Here is an 18,265-nt window from a genome sequence, read left to right as displayed (position 1 = left end):
TTCTTAATATATTTCAGTATATCCTTTCTTTACATTGATCCTGCGCGTTTTCTTTGTATCTCGAGCAAGGGCGAAGTTAGAGATCTGCATGGATGGGATATCCTCAAATAACAGAGTCACAAATTAAAAAGTTCAAGAATGTACTCAACAAAACACTTATATATTAATCCATAAGGTTTTTTATACAACTTATTACAATATCCCTTGACGCGTTTCATATTTTCAGACGTTGAATGACAACTTCATTACTAATACCATCAAATCTCTCTCTATAAAAAATAATCATGTTATGATTTATCCATTGATCTCCCATCCAATTTCTCAACAGAAATTTTATGGCTGAATATGCTCTTCCAACGATGGCAATAGTGCATCAAAGAGTTAATAATTATGTCACAAGCAACTAAAAGAGTATATAAGTAATTATGTCACAAGCAACTAAAAGAGTATATAAGCCAACTCCATCCATGGTCTCAAATTGTCTTATTCTGTCACCACCTACCAATAGAATCGCCGAATTGCGATGTTGCATTTGCATTTTAGAAATTTTAGCAACATAGAAATTTCTTCTCCATATATACTTTCAAGAAAGCTTGAGCATCAGACCATAAGTAGTAACTCAGAAAATCAAATGTGGTCCGCACACCAGCACCAGCACACCACAGACGGGAAAGAAGAAAGTATGGTGCATATAATGTGACAGGGACACAAAACAGACGGTTGAAGTAGAAGCCCCTATAGTTTTTAAATGGATTTGGATTCTAGCCGGATCCCTCCCTGGGGATTTAGGGATCAACGCACATGGATCATTGATGAAAAATCGTACGGCCACAATTAAATATTTTTATATTTTTAAAAGTAAAGTTACCTCGTTTTGCATGAAAAATATAAAAATGAAAAAAATTGTGACCACGCGATCTTTGATCAATGGTCCACGTGCATTGATCTTTAAGATCTCAAGGGAAGGGATCCGCCGAGGATCCAAATCCTTTTTAAATGGCCAAAACTGATTTCAAATTCTCCAGTCAACCATGCATGCAACGTCAACAATTTAATTCATTTTTAAATAAAATAATTGAAGAATGTTACCGTGAAAATAATAATTGAAGAAAAGTCCCTGTAAAAATAGATACGGGTGTGTGTGTTTATCGAGAATTGATGCCTGATGCAATAAAAAGTCAGGTCTGTTTAGAAGCTTCTTCGAGACAACGTCCATCACCGTAGCTAGCTAGTCGTTAGAAGATTTTTCTTTTTTTCTTTTAGTCAATAGAAGTTTCTTTACATTAAAAGAACTTTCATTACATTAAAAAAACTAGTACAAGGTCTAAAGGGAACCTGATAAACAAATAACAGATAACATAAAAGGTTCAAGCAAAATGAGAGCTGCAACTCAAGATACATGGGAGATCCTCACAAACTTAGGCCTGAAGGCTACAACAACAACAACAACAAAACAAAAAACAAAAAAAAAAAACCTTAATCTCAATCTACATAAACCAAACCGCCGCCGCCGTCACATCATTGGAGGAAGCCAAACTCTGAACCAAGTAAGTAGACACCAGATCCAAGTCTCATTTACGAACCCCTACAAATATATACAAACAAATGATCATATGGGCAGAGAGTGAGGCGAAGGGGTATGTAAATCACCTAACATTTGGCCTTGATAGGGATTTGGCATGCCAGTTGGGAAAGGGAAAGTGAAGGGTGTAGTAGATTTGGTATCTAATTTCTAATCAAAGCCCGTTGATCTGAGTAGACATGGGATGGGGATGGAGTATCACAACTAAGGAGGAAGGAGGAAGAAAAAGTAAAAGACAGAAAGCAATAAACGTAGGCAAAAGACGCCAGATAATGGGCATGAAGCCCAAATCTGAGACAAGCTCAGGGGATAGTTAAGACCCGATTCAGAGAAAACTGAGATAAACTCAGGGTAAACTGTGAATAAAACGAAAGGAGATTGGAAAGGAGAGAGGAAGAAGAGGTGGATGCAGGGAAGGGGATGGGGTAGAGGAAGTGAGAGGAGAGGAAAAAGAGGGAAAAGGCTAACAAGGGAAAGAGGAAGTAGCAAACCGCCACCTACCCTGAGTAAGAGCAATGGGCGGCGATTGAAACTTGAAGCTGAAGACAAGGCTTTGCATTTGGGCTTCTAGAGAGAGAGAGAGAGAGAGAGAGAGAGAGAGAGAGAGAGAGAGAGAGAGAGAGAGAGAGAGAGAGAGAGAGAGAGAGAGAGAGAGAGAGAGAGAGAGAGAGAGAGAGAGAGAGAGAGAACAATCTTTTTGTTAAGGAAGTTAGAACAGTCTCACCTTTGCGTATATATGGTGAAAAATCAACCAATCGAAAAAGGGAAGGAATATTTCCATAAACAAGACTAGGGCCTCTTGAAAATTGCATTCTCAAATCTCCGAAAGTATTTGTGACCTAAACTAAGGGCTAGTTTGGAAACTCTTTTAAAATGATTGAAAACGTTTTTGATGAAAATGTTTTTGGAACTGATCCTTAGTAAAAATATATGTGAATCTTGGAAAAGCACTTTAAGTGCTTCTTGGAAAAAAAAGCAGTTGAAGTGCTTCTTTGAAAAAAACATTAGTGCTTAGCGGAAGAAGCACATAACTGATGCTTCTTCCAGGAAGCACTTCAAATTTCTTCAAAAATGCTTTCATTCAATTAAAAACGCTTCCAAACGAGCTTTAAGTTTTCTTTTAATTATGCTTTGACTCGAAAATGATTGCACAGTGCTTTTACAAGAACAACATGATGGTATAATGACTTCATTGCATACGTCCAATGTTTAAGTAATGAGTTTTTTTTTTTTTAATAAGAACAAGATAATTGTAAGAATTCATACATAAAAATAATATATATATATATATATATATGTTGTTCAAATTCCTACTTCACCATTGTATAAAACTTAAAAACAAAAAACAAAACAAAATGTCTTTCCACACCCACCGTCATCTTCTACCTCGAACCCCACCAGAGATTTATCAGTTGAAGGAGTGAGCAATAAAGAGGAGGAGAATAGAGGATGAGAACAGAGAGAACGGAAAAGGAGCCTGAAAAAGAGAAGACGCTGACCCAAAAGATTCATCCGCGTCAGTGAAGAAGACGCCGGAAAGCTATGGGCATTGGTGGGGCTAATATAGGTTCATTTCAATATATTTTTCTTATCTCACATTAATTTAGGGGTAAAATGGAGAGTTCAATGATAAAAATATTTAAGTTGAGTGTGGAAAGAAGTTTTTAGGGTTCAAATAAAATTTACCTAAACAAAATTTGGCCAAACGAAGAATTGGCAAGTCAAGAGGCCTCTTCTTCTTCTTGTGTAGAAATGTAATTCCAACATCTAATACCGTATAGAAATGTAATTCCATGATTGAATCATTAAGTGCAAAGCGCTTATATAATACAATAGATACATGTACCTATGCTACAAATAATTACATTCATAGAACTTAATAATTGATATGTTCAATTCAAGTTCATCGTACGTGATTATAGCTTACTGAAAAGCTAAACGTTTGATTATGTAGAGCTAAGTAAGAGTTGTTTGATATATATATATATATATATATATTATTTTTTTATTTTTTTGTTTGGAGCTTTTATTTTTTGTTAGAAATAGAGAGGAATTACAGGGGAAAAAAATGAAAGATACAGAAGAGTCGAGGAAGAATGGTAAAAGATATGTACGGAAAAGACATTTACAAATAAAGATACAGCCCGAAAAAATAAACAAATAAATAAATAAAGATACCCAAAATAAAACCTGAAAACCAAAACTATCTCAAGTTGGTTTTACTTTCAAATTGTTCTCATTACTCTGTATTCTTTAATTCCTTATATCACAAGTACAAAAGGTAAACCTAAACTAAAGACTAAAGTAAAATGATTACCATGACCTTAATTGCATAAATATTTCTTGCTCATACATATGCATTATTTTGCAGCCAAATAATACAAAAACATCTACGCTATACATTGACTTTAACAAAAGAATTTTCTATTTAAACCCCACCACGTATCTAAGTTCACCACAATTTTATTAACACCCCACTAAAAAAATTAGAATTTAAATCTTTTCTTAGTGCACCACATTTGTTCCTAAACTACCCTTAAACACTCACACACCACACATCCACATGTGAGAATGTAAAGGGAAAAAGGTCTCATATTGGTGAAAAGATAAACTTTGCGGGTTATATGATGTTGGGTTACTTCTCATATTGTCAATTTTTTTGGAAACAATATTATCTACACTAAAGGGGGGGAGGTGAGCTAAGCCTCACAATAGGCTAGCAATATGTTGGGAAATATATTTTTTTTTAGTAGGTCTAGTGATATTTCTCTTCACTTAATTGTAAGTGAGAGGTTAAGTTCGATTCTTACCGAAGGTGAATTGTAACCACATTATTATGGGTAATCCCAATGTGAGGCTTAGCCCACTCCCCCACTTTCTTAGCGTAGATAATATCGTTTGTTAATTAAAAAAAATAAAAAAATAAAGTTAATAATAAAGTGAACTTAGATGAGTGGGATTTAATAAAACAAAGGATAAATTAAATTTTACCCCCTTAGGTTTGGGTATAATCGCAACCTCATACAACATCTTTAAAATATTTCAATTTCATACATTTACTTATTATTTTTTGTAATTTTATATATCCGTTAATCAAACTGTCAATTTAACCATTAAGTAATAACATGACAAATATAATATCTACTTGTTTTAATGACGTGACAAATAAAAATAACTAAGTATTAAAAAAATCAATTTAAAAATAAGGGGTACCCTCACTTATGATTTTTGTTTAGGTTATCGAGATTATCAATCTTTTCAGTAGGGAGGAATAGCGGTTAATGACTATTGATTCCTTGTAATGACAAAAACAAACATGTATTTGATCAGTATATATTCGAATAAATATGGGCTCTTCACAAATTAGTTCCTCAAAGCTCCACTTCATAGTTAAAAAAACACGTGATTGGCGTTTGATTTGCAAGTTAAGAGTTCTGGGAGTATGATCGAGACGCCATTACCGTGTTTTGGTAAACATATTGTTAGGATCAATCTAAATGATTCTGATTTGCCATCTTTTGCTGGAAAGTCTTCGTATGATTCTGATTTGCCATCTTTTGCGGTGCTACGTCGTAGAAAATGCTTGTTCCTGACAGCCAAAGTGATGGCTCTTCGTCTTTGACTGAGCAGTTGGGAGCTACAAGTACAGTTTCAGAGGATTCTCAGGTTTATGATACCCATCTGCATGCATACCAGTTATGTTCTGTGGTATCAATTAAAATATTATGCTTTCAATTCGAGGGAAGAGTGGATTTCTACTTGGAGCTCCAAGAGACAAACGGCAGCAAATCAGAACGGAGAAGATTGCGGTGAACTGGGTTAAGACGAGAATTTTAATTTTTTTATTATGTTTTAATACTACTTAACAGTGCCAGTGCTTTGTTAAATGTAAAGACACGTGTGAAAATTTAACACTTAAAAACCATAAAGTGGGAATTTAACATCCATATGTCGGGCATAACACACAAAGTCGTAGATATCTCATTCATTGGTGAACCAAATGGTCCATAGCCCCCAAAGGTAAACTTCATGAGAAGGCAGAAGGCATTTCTTGTATTGTGGGCAACATAGAACTGCTGGTTCATTATTTTTTTTAACAATAATTAAACAAGACTTCTGATGTTGCTGCTGCTTGATCAGTTTGACCATTATCATTTTTTTAGTTGCGTTTCAAGTTGATAGATGCACAACAAAGATATTTGTTCCTCGTAGAACTACTACAAGAATTCTCGAGTGCGTAATGTTGACTTGCATATACATGGTTAAGGTTTAACAGAGCAAGATATTTTACTTTTACATGTGTGAAATTTATTTTTTAGACAAATTACAGTTTAACAAGTGTGTAAGACTTTTTTTTTTTTATTCTTTTTGTTGAGTTTATTAAGTTACTTTTATATGTGTCAAAATACTTTTTATATTTGCGAGGAGGCGAACATTATTCTTTAACGTATATGTAAAGTTCATAATCCAAATGTAATAGATGTACAAGTTGTAATTTGATTTTGATTAATATCATGCACTCTTGAATACATTTGCTTTTCATATTTAGATTGAATAAATAAATAATTTCATTTAGCTTTGTTCGTAATGATCTGATATCAAACATTCACGAAACTAAAGAGGCTTTCAAAAGTAATTAAAATAAACTAGGAAAGCTGCAAAAACAAAACCAGCCTGAAAAAAGGCCCATAAACCTACAATGAACAAGCTCCTAAGTTTTCAAACTAAAGATTTTTTTGGGGTTAGGGTGACGATGCCACATAATGTTAGAATCATACATATTATACACGTGTTTTTATTCATTACTTGATTTTTCAGTAAGACTGCTACTCTATTATGTAGTGTTGTAATTTCACATATTATATGCGTGTATTTATTTACTTAATCTCTCAGTGCACCTGTCACACTATCAAGTGGTTTTATAATCACGCATTTGCAATACGTGTATTTATTTACTATTACTACGCCCTAAGCTGGGAAAGTATAAACCCTATAGTTCACAAGTTTGAGCATCATAGATGAGCTTGACCTTGCATTGTAGGTGGTCTTGTGTGAGGTCACCGTTGATGGTGGGTCATGAATGTTATGTGAGAGGAGGGTAAGACCTAAATGAGGTTGGGTGAACATGAAAAATAGGGAAGGGGGGGAGTAGGGAAATTTTGTGTGTGAGGGCCAGACAAACCAACTGGTTGGGGTCCGTACGTTAGAATTTCTTCTTGCACTGACCATCAAGTCAAAATAGACGAAGGATGAAACAGAAACTTGATCAAAGATCAGAAAATCAGCAAATGGAAGGTGAAATGTGTGTCTTACAGAGAAATAAAAAATAAAGAAAAATCTCACAAGCCTTAACATAAAGCAAAGAATAAAGAAGATGAACATAGCACATTATTCCAAGAAACAGTTCTGCTTATTTATTTTGCTCAACCCTAAGGTACAAAAGTATTAATAACCCACAAGCGAATATAACGTTCCTATGACTTTCCACACACAACACATCATTACCATGAGAAAACACATTGTATACACCCGTTGTACGCCAAAACTCCTTCCATAGGTACATCAACGTTAAAATGAGCGGTTCAAAATAAAAGGGCCTTTTGGGACGGTCAAAACACGTCACAAAAACATCAAAAAGCGTCGCAATAGCCCCTTTTACAACAGGCTTGCGACGGTCAATAACACGTCGCAACAAAGTGATATCGTAAATGTTTGGTCGATTATATGCGACGCTTTGAGCACGTCACTATTTACTACAAGCTTGTGATGGCTACCTACACGTCGCAAATAAGTGGCCCCGGGTTTTTTAAAAAAGAAAAAAATTGGGCATCAAATGGGACACCACAATGACATTATTTTAACAACTTCACTAAAATTATTTTATGTGAAATTTACTACAAGTTCCAAACTAAAATAAATGATGTAAATATCTATAAACTACATATGAATTGTTATTAATAATGAACTATAAATTAGGTAAATTATAATACAATGTATTATTATCATATGGAAGTACCAACAAAAGTACGAAAGCAACACTGCACTTGTACTTAAAGTTAGTTGAATGGTCGTATCGATTATAGTATTATACACCAACGACATCATGTAGTCCTTATCTACAACCTGCAACAAGTAACATTTTTTAAACAGATTGCGAAGCTCTCAACACATATGAACACACAGCACTAGAAACAGATTGCAAAGCTCCTAACACATATGAACACAGCACTAGAAACAGATCACAAAGCTCCTGAAACATATGAACACATAGCATAAGTAAAATTATACATGACCAACTTGTAAGGGAGACAAAGTTGACACTCATATCACCTTTGAATATTTCAGCTTTCCATGGAATTCATTGTAATCTCCCACTTTAAGTGCCCTCAAACAACTGAATTTTTGCAAGAGGAACACACAACATTTTCTAAGATACTTAAACACTAACATATATTACGATTTCTTCACTTATATGGGACATTCCTATTGCAAATAGTATATCAGATATATCAGGAAAATTGTACTTGTAGAATTAAACTAGCAAGAAAAATGGCTAACCAGAATGTCAAACATGTCCATTGCATACAAATCCTTGGCAATACAAATCTAGAACATGCATACAACCAGTTTGCTACAATGACCCAATCAATCCTTTATATGGTTTCCTCTGTCTCATTGCATTTTCCAATGTGTTTGTGGATAAACGCGATATTGATCAAGTCTCTTCCACTGAACAACTTCTGGAACCAAAGTCCACAGTACTCAAGGGCCTTACTCCAGTTTCCCTCATGCTCGAAGGTAACGATTTGAGAGCTCAACTTTCAATACCATCACCACAACACAAGAAAAAAAACATATCCAAATATAAGAATATTCATATGTTTTGAATATAATTTATCTTTGGGACCTTGGACGGTACTATACACAGAGACATCCTCGAAGCAGTGTGATTAACCAAACTCTCCACCATACCCTGAATGAATTGGAAACCTAGTTGAAATTACACATTTCATCCAACTCTGACCAAAAATTGATCATATTTTCACAATGAAGAAAAGAGCATTCTACCCAAGCACTAACTAAATGAATTCAATTTCCCCCAAACTTCTTTCTGGTCCAAATGTCCTAACAGTTCAAAATCAATTTTCCTAATCCCAACAGCAGTACACTAACATTTACCCAATTTTGCCGTCCTACCCAACTTAAGGACAACTAGTTTTCTCAATATCATCAAACTAATGCACTGATTGAAAGAAGTACAATCGCAAACAGATTTATACTAGCAAATTTCAGTTCCATAATAATCAAATTCTATCACATATCTTCATAATTTAAATACTAAAATAGAAGATAATTGGTAAATTTAATACCTTGCAAATAGAAAATTCTCAAATTCCACTGCCCAGCATGATCTCCCAATTTCGCAGCTTTCTGATACAAAGCAATGACCTTCTCCTTGACACCCCTCCCCAGTATATGAGCCTGGTGTCCACCATAGCCATGGGGGACCTAGAAGCCGCACCCCTCAGAAACGCGTCGAGCGCCTTGTTCATATTCGGACTGACTCATCCGCGACTGTGCTTGAACCGCTTCCTCCACCGCATGCACATCATCACCTGCGTCAGCTGCTGCAGCGCCTAGCACCAAGCCTTGCACACCAACAACGGCGCTCAGGCTCGGATGGCTGAGCGTCGGCCCGATTCAGCAAGCATAAAAATCAATTCAAAAAGAAAACCCTAAAAATTACTTAACTTACTGAATCAGAAAAGAGGGAAGATGGTTGTAGTGTCTTACAAAATCTCCGATTGTGCTCCGGGATCTCCAATTTTGCTAAAAAGTTTCCGATGATTCCCCCAAAATCTCTGATTGGATTGATTAGGCCTCTTATTTTTCAGTCGAATAGGAAAGTGGAAAAGGGGCAGAGAGAGAAGGATGATTCTAGAGAATGAAAATGAAGGCGCGTTGGATTGTTTTCATCTGAAAATAAAGCGCCAAATTGAAAAATTTTTAAAAATTTCTTTTGTTTGCGACGGCCTTGTTATCTGTCGCACAAAAAGTGCCGTAGAAGGGCCATTTTCTTGTAGCACCAAACTGGAGAACCCTCTTCCAAGATGGTCTGTTGCTAATGTCATCCCACCAAGCAGAGACATGCTTTCTGTCCCTAATCATATACTCCTTCCCCATATGAGCCACCAAGTAGTAAGTGAATGGAAGGTGGCTAATATCAGCAAGGCTGAAGAAATCACCAGCCAAGTAGTTGCTCTTCGACAGCCGCTCCTCGTAAATATCCAGCACTTTTCCCTGCTTTTCCTCACTTTCTTGAATGATCTTGGCGTCTGAAGGAAAACCCAAAACTGAGGCAAACAGAATATGAAGGACCAAGTTGTAGATTAGTGGGTGGAAGTTGTGTGCTTCAACTTCCAGCCATTGCTTCCCAGCAAATTAGTCCCTTGTGACTTGTATTTTTCTGCGTAGTATCTTATGATTGCACGTGATTCTGCAAATCAATGCGATTTAATCAAAAAACTAAAAATTTTCATAAAGACGGACCAGCGGGTTTCTATCTCAAAAGACGTAGTGGAGTCACTAATATGTGTTGTATTTTATTTTGTCAGGTTTCCGATGTCCGACTTTACATTCTTAAACAAGAACTTGTTAAATAATTGATGTAAAGAAGCCAATGAACAAGTGTATTGTAAAGCAAAATTTTATAACTAACTTGCTTCACAAACGTTCCAATGGCAATCTGATGCCCGATACAGTTTCAAATGAAGAACTAAAGTAAACCACAAAAGGGAAATCTCAAAAGATGACAAATCTTTGCGGCTCAGATGGTTAAGAGCGTTCACCTTTGCAAATGAGATCCCGAGTTTCATTTCCCTACCACTGTCGCTTGTATCACGGATATAAAACAATAAAAAAAAAAATCATGAGCTAGCAAGAAAGCAGAGTATACCATATAAAGTATAATGCCCATCTTGAATGAGAGGAACTGATCCAAATGGCTGCATTTAAAGAAAATATAATTTTCAGAGTGTTTAAGAGTAAAACAATCACAAACATTTGGATTAAGAGGTGATTAATTTGCTAACCTGTAATTTAAGGAAATCAGGGTGTCTGTGCTCTCCCATGAGGAGATCAATGGGGACTGTCTCAAAGTCCACCTCTTTCTCTACAAGGCATACCAGCACACGCTTTGGGGAGGCGTGCAGAAGGCCATACACCTTCACCACCGTTGTTGTGATATTTCAATGTAAAAACCAAAGAATTTGGATCAAAGTCTGCAAACTCCAGTTTCTGGTTCTTTACTTCCTGTGTAGATATAAGTAGAATTCTCTCACCTCTTAGTTTTTCTTCCCTTCTATTTGAATAATTATAGTTAAGTCACGTCAATATTTTGTGTTAATTTTTTAATAACCAAAAGAAGACAAAAAAACAATTTATAAAGGAATGAGAAAGAAATTGACGGAATAGAAGGAGTGAGAATCCTACTTCATAAATATAAAGCGTGATGTGATGCTAATGTCACGCCAACAATTGGAGTGGAAGGTAGGTGGGGGTGTTCACATCACATGCATACATCCATCCATTTGTGGGTTCCCAAAGGTGGAAAAGGATCCGGAAGACGGGGGTGCTCACATGCATACATCAATCCATTTGTAGGTTCCCAAAGGTAGCAGGAAATCAAGAGAAATTTTTTATTGTGATCAAAATACGAGTGGTGTGCCACATATTTTTATATAAATGATGAAAAATTTTATTTTTTAAGTTATTAACATTTTAATACACATATCACAATATTTGTATAGTAACACGTAATGTATCATCTATATTTCAATCACACTAAAAAATTTGTTGGGAATGAAAATTATGTACAACGTATATGGCATATAAATTATAAAGTGGAGGCCATGATAAAAACGAATGAAAAGGTGTCAAATGTGTTGAGAAAGGATGTGAAATGCATTGAAGTGGTCGAAATCTTTTTTTTTTTAGGTCAAAAGTGGTGGAAATCTATATGCTCGGTTTTGTATTCATATGAACCAACTAAACAACTGTCCTCTTAATAGCCAGTCTTGGGAGATACACGCACGGTATATTTTCGTTTACACAACAGAATCTGTAAAATCCCTTTACTCACACGTCGGACCAAAAGGGGGGCTATAAATTTGACTTAGTAAATAAGATACGCCTTGTTACAAATATAAAATATGCAAATTTCTTTTCTTTTGTTTTAACGACTGCTATTTATGAAATTTGATCTAAGAATCTCCTCCAACAAAGTAGACAGTGAATGCCAATAGCTCAAATGATCATAGACGGAAATTCTGAGTTCAAATCACCCCTAGAAATCCATGGTGGGTTTGCTCGATTTATTAGAAAGAAGGTCTTGTGAAACAATTGCTGGTTCGAGCATAGGCTATCTCAAAGACAAACCAACAAAAATTCTTTTTTATGTGCCGACAGAGAAAACAAATTACAAGGGGCAGATCACATTATTCGCACAAGTACTTTCAATTATTTATTTTGACCAAGCCCCATAACTGGTGAATCCAACGCTCCTCTTACAATGACTTCTGGCATCATATTTTTTACGTGACAATATTGCGAGGCAGACATATACACTCGTTGCATTCACCAAACTGGAGAACCTTCTTCCAAGATGGTCTGCTGCTAATATCATCCCACCAAGCAGAGACATGCTTTCTGTCCCTTATCATATACTCCTTCCCCATACTATTTGCCAAGTAGTGGGTGAACGGAAGGTGGCTAAGATCAGCAAGGCTGAAAAAATCACCGGCCAAGTACTTGCTCTTCGACAGCCTCTCCTCGTAAATGTCCAACACCTTGCCGACCTTCTCTTCACTCTCCTGGATTATCTTCGGGTCTGAAGAAATTCCCATCGCCGATGCAAACAAAATGTGCGTGACTATGTTGTCGAGTGGCTGGTGATAGTTGCTTGCTTCAACCTCTAGCCACTGTTCCACAAGACCTCTTTCCTCCATCGTCTTTCCTAATAACTCAGTCCCTTGGGACTTATATTTTTCTGCATAGTACCTTATGATTGCACGTGATTCTGCAAATCAAATTTGAACGGTTATATCAAAGAACTTGTTAGATCATTACATTTATGCAGGAAATAAAAAGGAGAACAAGATTTTCATAAAACAATTTGCACAAAAGAGTACAAGTAGCATATATTCAAGCAATAAATGAGAAGATAGAGCAAGGACTGCAATAAGAACTTATGAAGGACAAACTTAAAATACAATTATGAGACAAAGAGTCAGGACAAAAGGAGTAGAGGATGACGTACAAAGACTTGGAAAGAAAATTTGAGAAAATATATGGGATACTTAGAGCTAACGAAAGACTTAACACAAAACTGAGTGCAGTGGCGTTTTAGTATTCAATAAAATTGACCCCACTTAATGAGATAAGACTTTGTTGTTGTATGTTGTGATTAGTAATCAAGCTTTTTAGATTAAACAAAAGTAAATTTATAAAACATAATTACTGGGGTGAATACTACATAACCCTGGCAATGCAGTTATCTGGTCTAAAACACAATCACCTTCAACTTACATCTCAAACAAAGAAAACCCAATCCACAAATTAATATTTATCATCTGCAAGTCAAAAAGGAAAAAATTAAAATTAAAACCGGCATACCAAATAATGTATAATCTCCATCTTGTATGACAGGAACTTGTCCAAAGGGCTACAATAATCAAAGGCAAAGCAATGCAGACAAGATCAATATATACTCCGAAAAAGATTATGGTAGGCAAATAACAACTAACAATTGATTGAATAGCTAACGCTAACCTGTAATTTGAGAAACTCAGGATTTCTTTGTTCACCCTTGAATATATCCATGGGGATGGTCTCAAAATCAATCTCCTTCTCAACAAGGCACACTAGCACACGCTTCGGCGAAGGGTATACAGGGCCATACACCTTTACCACCATTGCAAATGTTGTTGAAAATTGCTAAACCGAGAATTTCTTCTGTGCAGAACGGACTTTGGTGTCCAGTTCTTATATAGACTCTCCAGTTCTTTAGTGGAAGATACTGTATCCCATTTGCTTTGATAAACTATCAGCTCATCACAAAGGGAAGTACAAAACAATAATCATGGAGAAAAGACAGAGAAATTAGTCAATTACCAAAGGTAGGTGGCTACTAAGGTAGTGGCTACTATGATAGGTGGCTACTAGTAGATTTTTCAATGTGTCAGAAACAATATCTGATACATTAAGTATTATAATACAAGTAGTTTAAATTTTTTTAAAGTATCCAACCACTTATATTGTATTATGACATTTGCGGTACCTAATCGCTTTTTCAGCGTACTGAAAAATCTCTCCCCTTAAAAGTGCTCTTATTTGAAATTATGCTTGACTAGGAAATGCCAATCGTTAAAGTCTAATATCATATTATAGGAACACCGAAATATGCCTTCAACTAGGATTATAATAAAAACCGAATGATGCCCCTAAGACAGCCTTGCTTAAAAAAAAGAGGTGTAGTATAGGGCCCCCACAGGACCAATGTGTCCAAAATCTCCAGAAAATATGCCTTCAACTAGAATTATAATAAAAACCCAATTATGCTCCTAAGACAACTTTATTTATTTATTTTTTTTAACAAACAATATTATTTAAACTAAAATGTGAGAAAGTTGACTAAGCTTCTCTAAGCAGCTTTAGTAAAAAAAAATTAAAATTACAAAATAAATTGAAAAAAAGTTTGAAATTAGGTGCATAAACTAGTATTAGGGGTGATTAACCTTAGTCCCGATTCCCAAACCAAAATTTTCGGGATTCCCAATTTCAAGACCGATCCCAAACCAAATTTTCAGGAATCCCGATATAGTTTCGGTATTTTCGGGACAATGGGAATCCCGAAATATTTTTGAGCTTTTCGGCTTTTCAGCTATAATAACTTGGTTGTGGCTGTGCAGTGTGCAGAATAGCAAATCTGCACTGCATATCTTGGCAGTGCAGTGATCAAAATTTGGCTGGGCTATAACTTGGCTGTGCCTGTGCAGTGTGCAGAATAGCAAATCTGCACTGCATATCTTGGATGTGCACTGCATATCATATCTTGGCTGTGCAGTGAAGTGATCATCAAAATAAATTAACAATCTGCTGCCTATTCTACACTGCCAATCTGCCTATTCTACTACAAATACATGCAACAAAAATAAATTAACAAATCCAAAAACAGAGTTTACTAGGTTCCTTCATAATTTCTTCTACGACTGACACAATTTGAGTCAAAGAAGCGGGATATGAACTTATAGTTTACATGTGTGCAAGTGTTCCCATGAGTGAGGATCTATGCATGTGTAAACAGTTTAAAAGCACAGATAATGTCATGCTTTGATGACCATTCCAGCAGCATTACGTTATGAGCAAAATTTCTTTTACCTTGTAAACATAACGAACTGTTCAAATCAAGGTTTCTTTTCTTGTTCTAAATAGTAAAAGAAATCATGACTTCAATCATGATTTCACACTAGGAAGGATAAATCTTACACAATTCATATTGGAGATGCATTCGCATAGCCTATAAGAATATATACATAACCATTATTGGTTGAAAAGAATGAATGGGGTACCTCGCTAAAATCCATATAAATGAATTCAAGTAGACAATCAAGATAATTGGTTTCTATAAAGAGAAACCATCAAAGCTCACAACTAACTGGTAGAAGACAAGGATCCTAAACACGATAAAAAGAAGGAAAACGTTTTACAAGGAACAAAGAAACAAAAGTAAAAAAGCTCTGATTGCAGAAGGCATTTTAGAAAACACTAGTCATAGTGTCCGCACGTTGCTGCGGGTGTTATAAGTGTATAAAACATGTAAAAAGTTGGACATTAAACTACAAAATAAGGAGCAAAATTAGTGTCTTCAATATCTAAGTCTCTGCCAAAATGATCTTGGATCTTCAGCTCATGCTGTAAACCTGGGTACTAAAAGAATGTAAATTATTGAAACAATGACAATAAATAATGTCACCTGAATTTCATCTAGGTTTGATCTAGATTTGAACTACATGCTGAGGATCTGAACTACATGTTGATGATCTAAATGAAAGAAGGTAATGGTAACAGTAGAAATTGGTTTGAATTTCTGATGTCATGTGTCAGTGGGTTTTAATTTTTTAGACCACTATGCCTATTATATTTGTAGTAAGGAATGAACATTCACATATAACAGAAGGTTCAGGTTTTATCAAGACATTTCAACACAATTAACTATCTATGCAGAGCTTTTAAATTAGTTTCCAAAAAGAAAAGTAACGCCTCATTTTGAATTTTATTATCTAAATCTTACCCTCAAGCAATTTTATAGTGATCCCCTGCAAAAGAAACCGGCAAACAAAGAAAAAAGAACAAACGATGAGCAATAAAACTCACAGACCACAATACACAAAATTCCCTATAACGTAAATTGATAAAGCATTTTACCCAATCCAATTGAATTCCTGATCACAACACATAAGATAAACAAATAAACCATTTTATCAAAATAACCATTTAATTTTAAACATTTAAAACCAAAGAGAACCAAACACGCATATTTGGAAAAAAAAAAAAATGGAGTGTTTTGAGTATCTAAACCTCACCCTCATCACTTATAAAATGTAGTGGTCCCAATGGAAAGAGAACTTGCAAAACGGCGTCCCAGCACAAACACAACATATTAAACAAACTTATGAAGACAAAAAAAATTTTAAAAACCGACAATGAACGATAAAATTCAGAAATCCCAGGACACAAAATCGCAAATGACATAAAAATTAGTAATAAAAGTTATGAAAAAACAGACACCACTTGAGACCAAAGGGCTTGACGCCAACGACGACCCCAAAGGCAAGCAAAATCCCAAACCAGAAAAAATTAAGAGTCCATTCCTCTGTCATATTCTTTTCCCCTGTTTTGCTACCCCTAATCCCAAATGTGTCTTCGATGCTCTTTGTCCAGTTTTTCTATCACCCTAATATCTCACCTGCAAAATCTTAACGCTACTACTTTCCCCCGCCAGCAAACCCTCAACACCCTGTAATGCTATGCTATGTTCTTCCAAATCTATAACAAAAAAAATGCACGCATAAACACAATAGAAATTTGCGAAAACCCACAACACAACCTAACTAAAAATCGGACGGATCAAAAGTTTCACCCAAAAGAACCCCCCCCCCCCCCCCATCTCTCTTATCAAATGAATACTCCAAAAGCAATTCAATGGTTGATAACAACCCATTTAAAATTGAACCCCAAAAAAAATTAAAAGCTTCTGAGATTTAAAATTGAACAAAACACAATCCATACATTATAACAAAAACTGCACATTTAAACATGCTAGAAATTCACCAATACCCACAGTACTGACCAAGATCCACAAAATCAGCCAAAAGATACAAAATAGGGAAAAAAGCTAAATCTGGAAAAGGGAAAAAAACCCATTTTGATATTCATATTTAATTATAAACTCACATCATGTGGCATTTTTCAGATGCAGAAAAAAGAAGAACAAATGAATTCCCACGAATGTAACTCTTAAAAAATAAAAAGAAGCAAGGGCAAAAAGGGAAGCACCCTGCCTTAGAACAGTGCCACCCGAGTTTGGGTTTTAGTATGTATAAAATTTAAGTCAGGCTTCCTCCTCCTTTAACCTCTCATTCCCTCTATAACCTCTTCATCGATTCAAAATCCCTAATTCCAAAAGCCCTAATTTAGAAACCCTAATTTCAAAAATTCCTAATTCAAAAACCCAAATTCAAAATGCCTACTTGAATTTGTAATCAAACAATTTGTATGAACTTTGGTTGAGTTCATTGCAAGAATTTCTTACCTTTTGCAATGAAAAGGAGGGCGGACTGAGACCGAGAGCTCGATTCAGGAGCCGAATTTGGGTGGTATGGACAGTGGGTGAAGGCGTGATTCAGGTGAGGAGTGAGGACTGAGAGGAATGAGGACTGGTGTGGGTAGATTCGAGATTCAGGTAACAGATGTGGGATGAGAGACAAATTGGCGAGGAGAGTGGTAAGGTTCCGTTCAAAAGATACCAAGGTGAGGTGAGGTTTGAGTCTAAGGTGAGGTGAATGTCGAGAGACCGAGAGAAAGAGTTAGACACTGGGTTTGATAACTTTGATTTATATGCAACGGTTGAGATTAAATCTCAACATAATCCAATGCCTATTAAAATTCTAAATATATATTTAAAAATTAAATAATATATATATATTTTTTTTGTTTGGTTTGGGATTACCAAAATCCCAAAAACTTGAGACCGATTCTCGTACCGAAATTTCGGGATCAGTTCAGTATTGGGTACCAAAATTTTCGAGAATTTCGGTTTGAGATTTTTTCAATTTGATTTCGGAAATTTTTCGGTTTGGTTTGGGATTTTTTGGATTTTTTTCCAACCCTAAGTGTTATCACTACCAAAGTGATCATCCACCCACCTTTCAATATATTTTTTTCCCTTGTACAACTATGAACAAAATGTTATTGTCTGCACAAACGTTATTGTTTACTTCGGCCGATGGTCACATGTTATTACATCCACTTATGCTAACATTTGTATCTTTTTATTGATTCCAATGACATATTAATCACATTATCTATCAACATTATAGCACATGAATTAATAATATTATATGA

General features: G+C 35.5%; 1 protein-coding gene, 1 long non-coding RNA gene and 1 pseudogene across 4 annotated transcripts; all 3 read right to left on the bottom strand.

The window, feature by feature from the left end:
* Nucleotides 1-1,513: 1,513 nt before the first annotated feature.
* On the bottom strand, nucleotides 1,514-10,818 carry LOC137740501 (glutathione S-transferase F9-like; annotated as a pseudogene).
* On the bottom strand, nucleotides 7,492-9,553 carry LOC137740903 (uncharacterized). 2 transcript variants are annotated; one of them, XR_011069187.1, is made up of 3 exons: nucleotides 9,377-9,553; nucleotides 8,953-9,266; nucleotides 7,492-7,976 (listed from the first exon to the last, which is right to left on the bottom strand). It is a non-coding gene; the product is annotated as an uncharacterized lncRNA (long non-coding RNA). The 2 variants fall into 2 exon arrangements; XR_011069186.1 differs by having other exon boundaries at nucleotides 7,618-7,705; nucleotides 9,339-9,553.
* A 1,154-nt stretch (nucleotides 10,819-11,972) lies between the features above and the next one.
* On the bottom strand, nucleotides 11,973-17,700 carry LOC137739759 (glutathione S-transferase F9-like). Of its 2 annotated transcripts, none has more exons than XM_068479458.1 (4): nucleotides 17,454-17,700; nucleotides 13,412-13,682; nucleotides 13,256-13,304; nucleotides 11,973-12,659 (listed from the first exon to the last, which is right to left on the bottom strand). In XM_068479458.1, exons 2-4 carry the CDS (start codon nucleotides 13,553-13,555, stop codon nucleotides 12,175-12,177), a joined length of 678 nt encoding a protein of 225 aa, XP_068335559.1. In that variant the 5' UTR covers nucleotides 13,556-13,682; nucleotides 17,454-17,700; the 3' UTR covers nucleotides 11,973-12,174. The 2 variants fall into 2 exon arrangements, with proteins under 2 accessions (XP_068335559.1, XP_068335558.1); XM_068479457.1 differs by lacking the exon at nucleotides 17,454-17,700 and adding an exon at nucleotides 15,933-15,947.
* Between the last annotated feature and the right edge of the window lie 565 nt (nucleotides 17,701-18,265).

Source organism: Pyrus communis, chromosome 7 (assembly GCF_963583255.1).
Source record: "Pyrus communis chromosome 7, drPyrComm1.1, whole genome shotgun sequence".
In the NCBI taxonomy this organism is placed as follows: domain Eukaryota; kingdom Viridiplantae; phylum Streptophyta; class Magnoliopsida; order Rosales; family Rosaceae; genus Pyrus; species Pyrus communis.
Note: the sequence above shows the minus strand (reverse complement) of the source record. Positions and strands in the feature narration are given on the sequence as shown.

Bases quoted from the DNA above. Each gene is read 5' to 3' on its own strand.
- LOC137739759 (XM_068479458.1), bottom strand. From the start codon at position 13,555: ATGGTGGTAAAGGTGTATGGCCCTGTATACCCTTCGCCGAAGCGTGTG. The intron at 13,305-13,411 runs GTTAGCGTTAGC...TGATTATTGTAG, and splicing joins CTGAGTTTCTCAAATTACAG to CCCTTTGGACAAGTTCCTGT. The intron at 12,660-13,255 runs GTATGCCGGTTT...TTTGATTTGCAG, and splicing joins TGGAGATTATACATTATTTG to AATCACGTGCAATCATAAGG.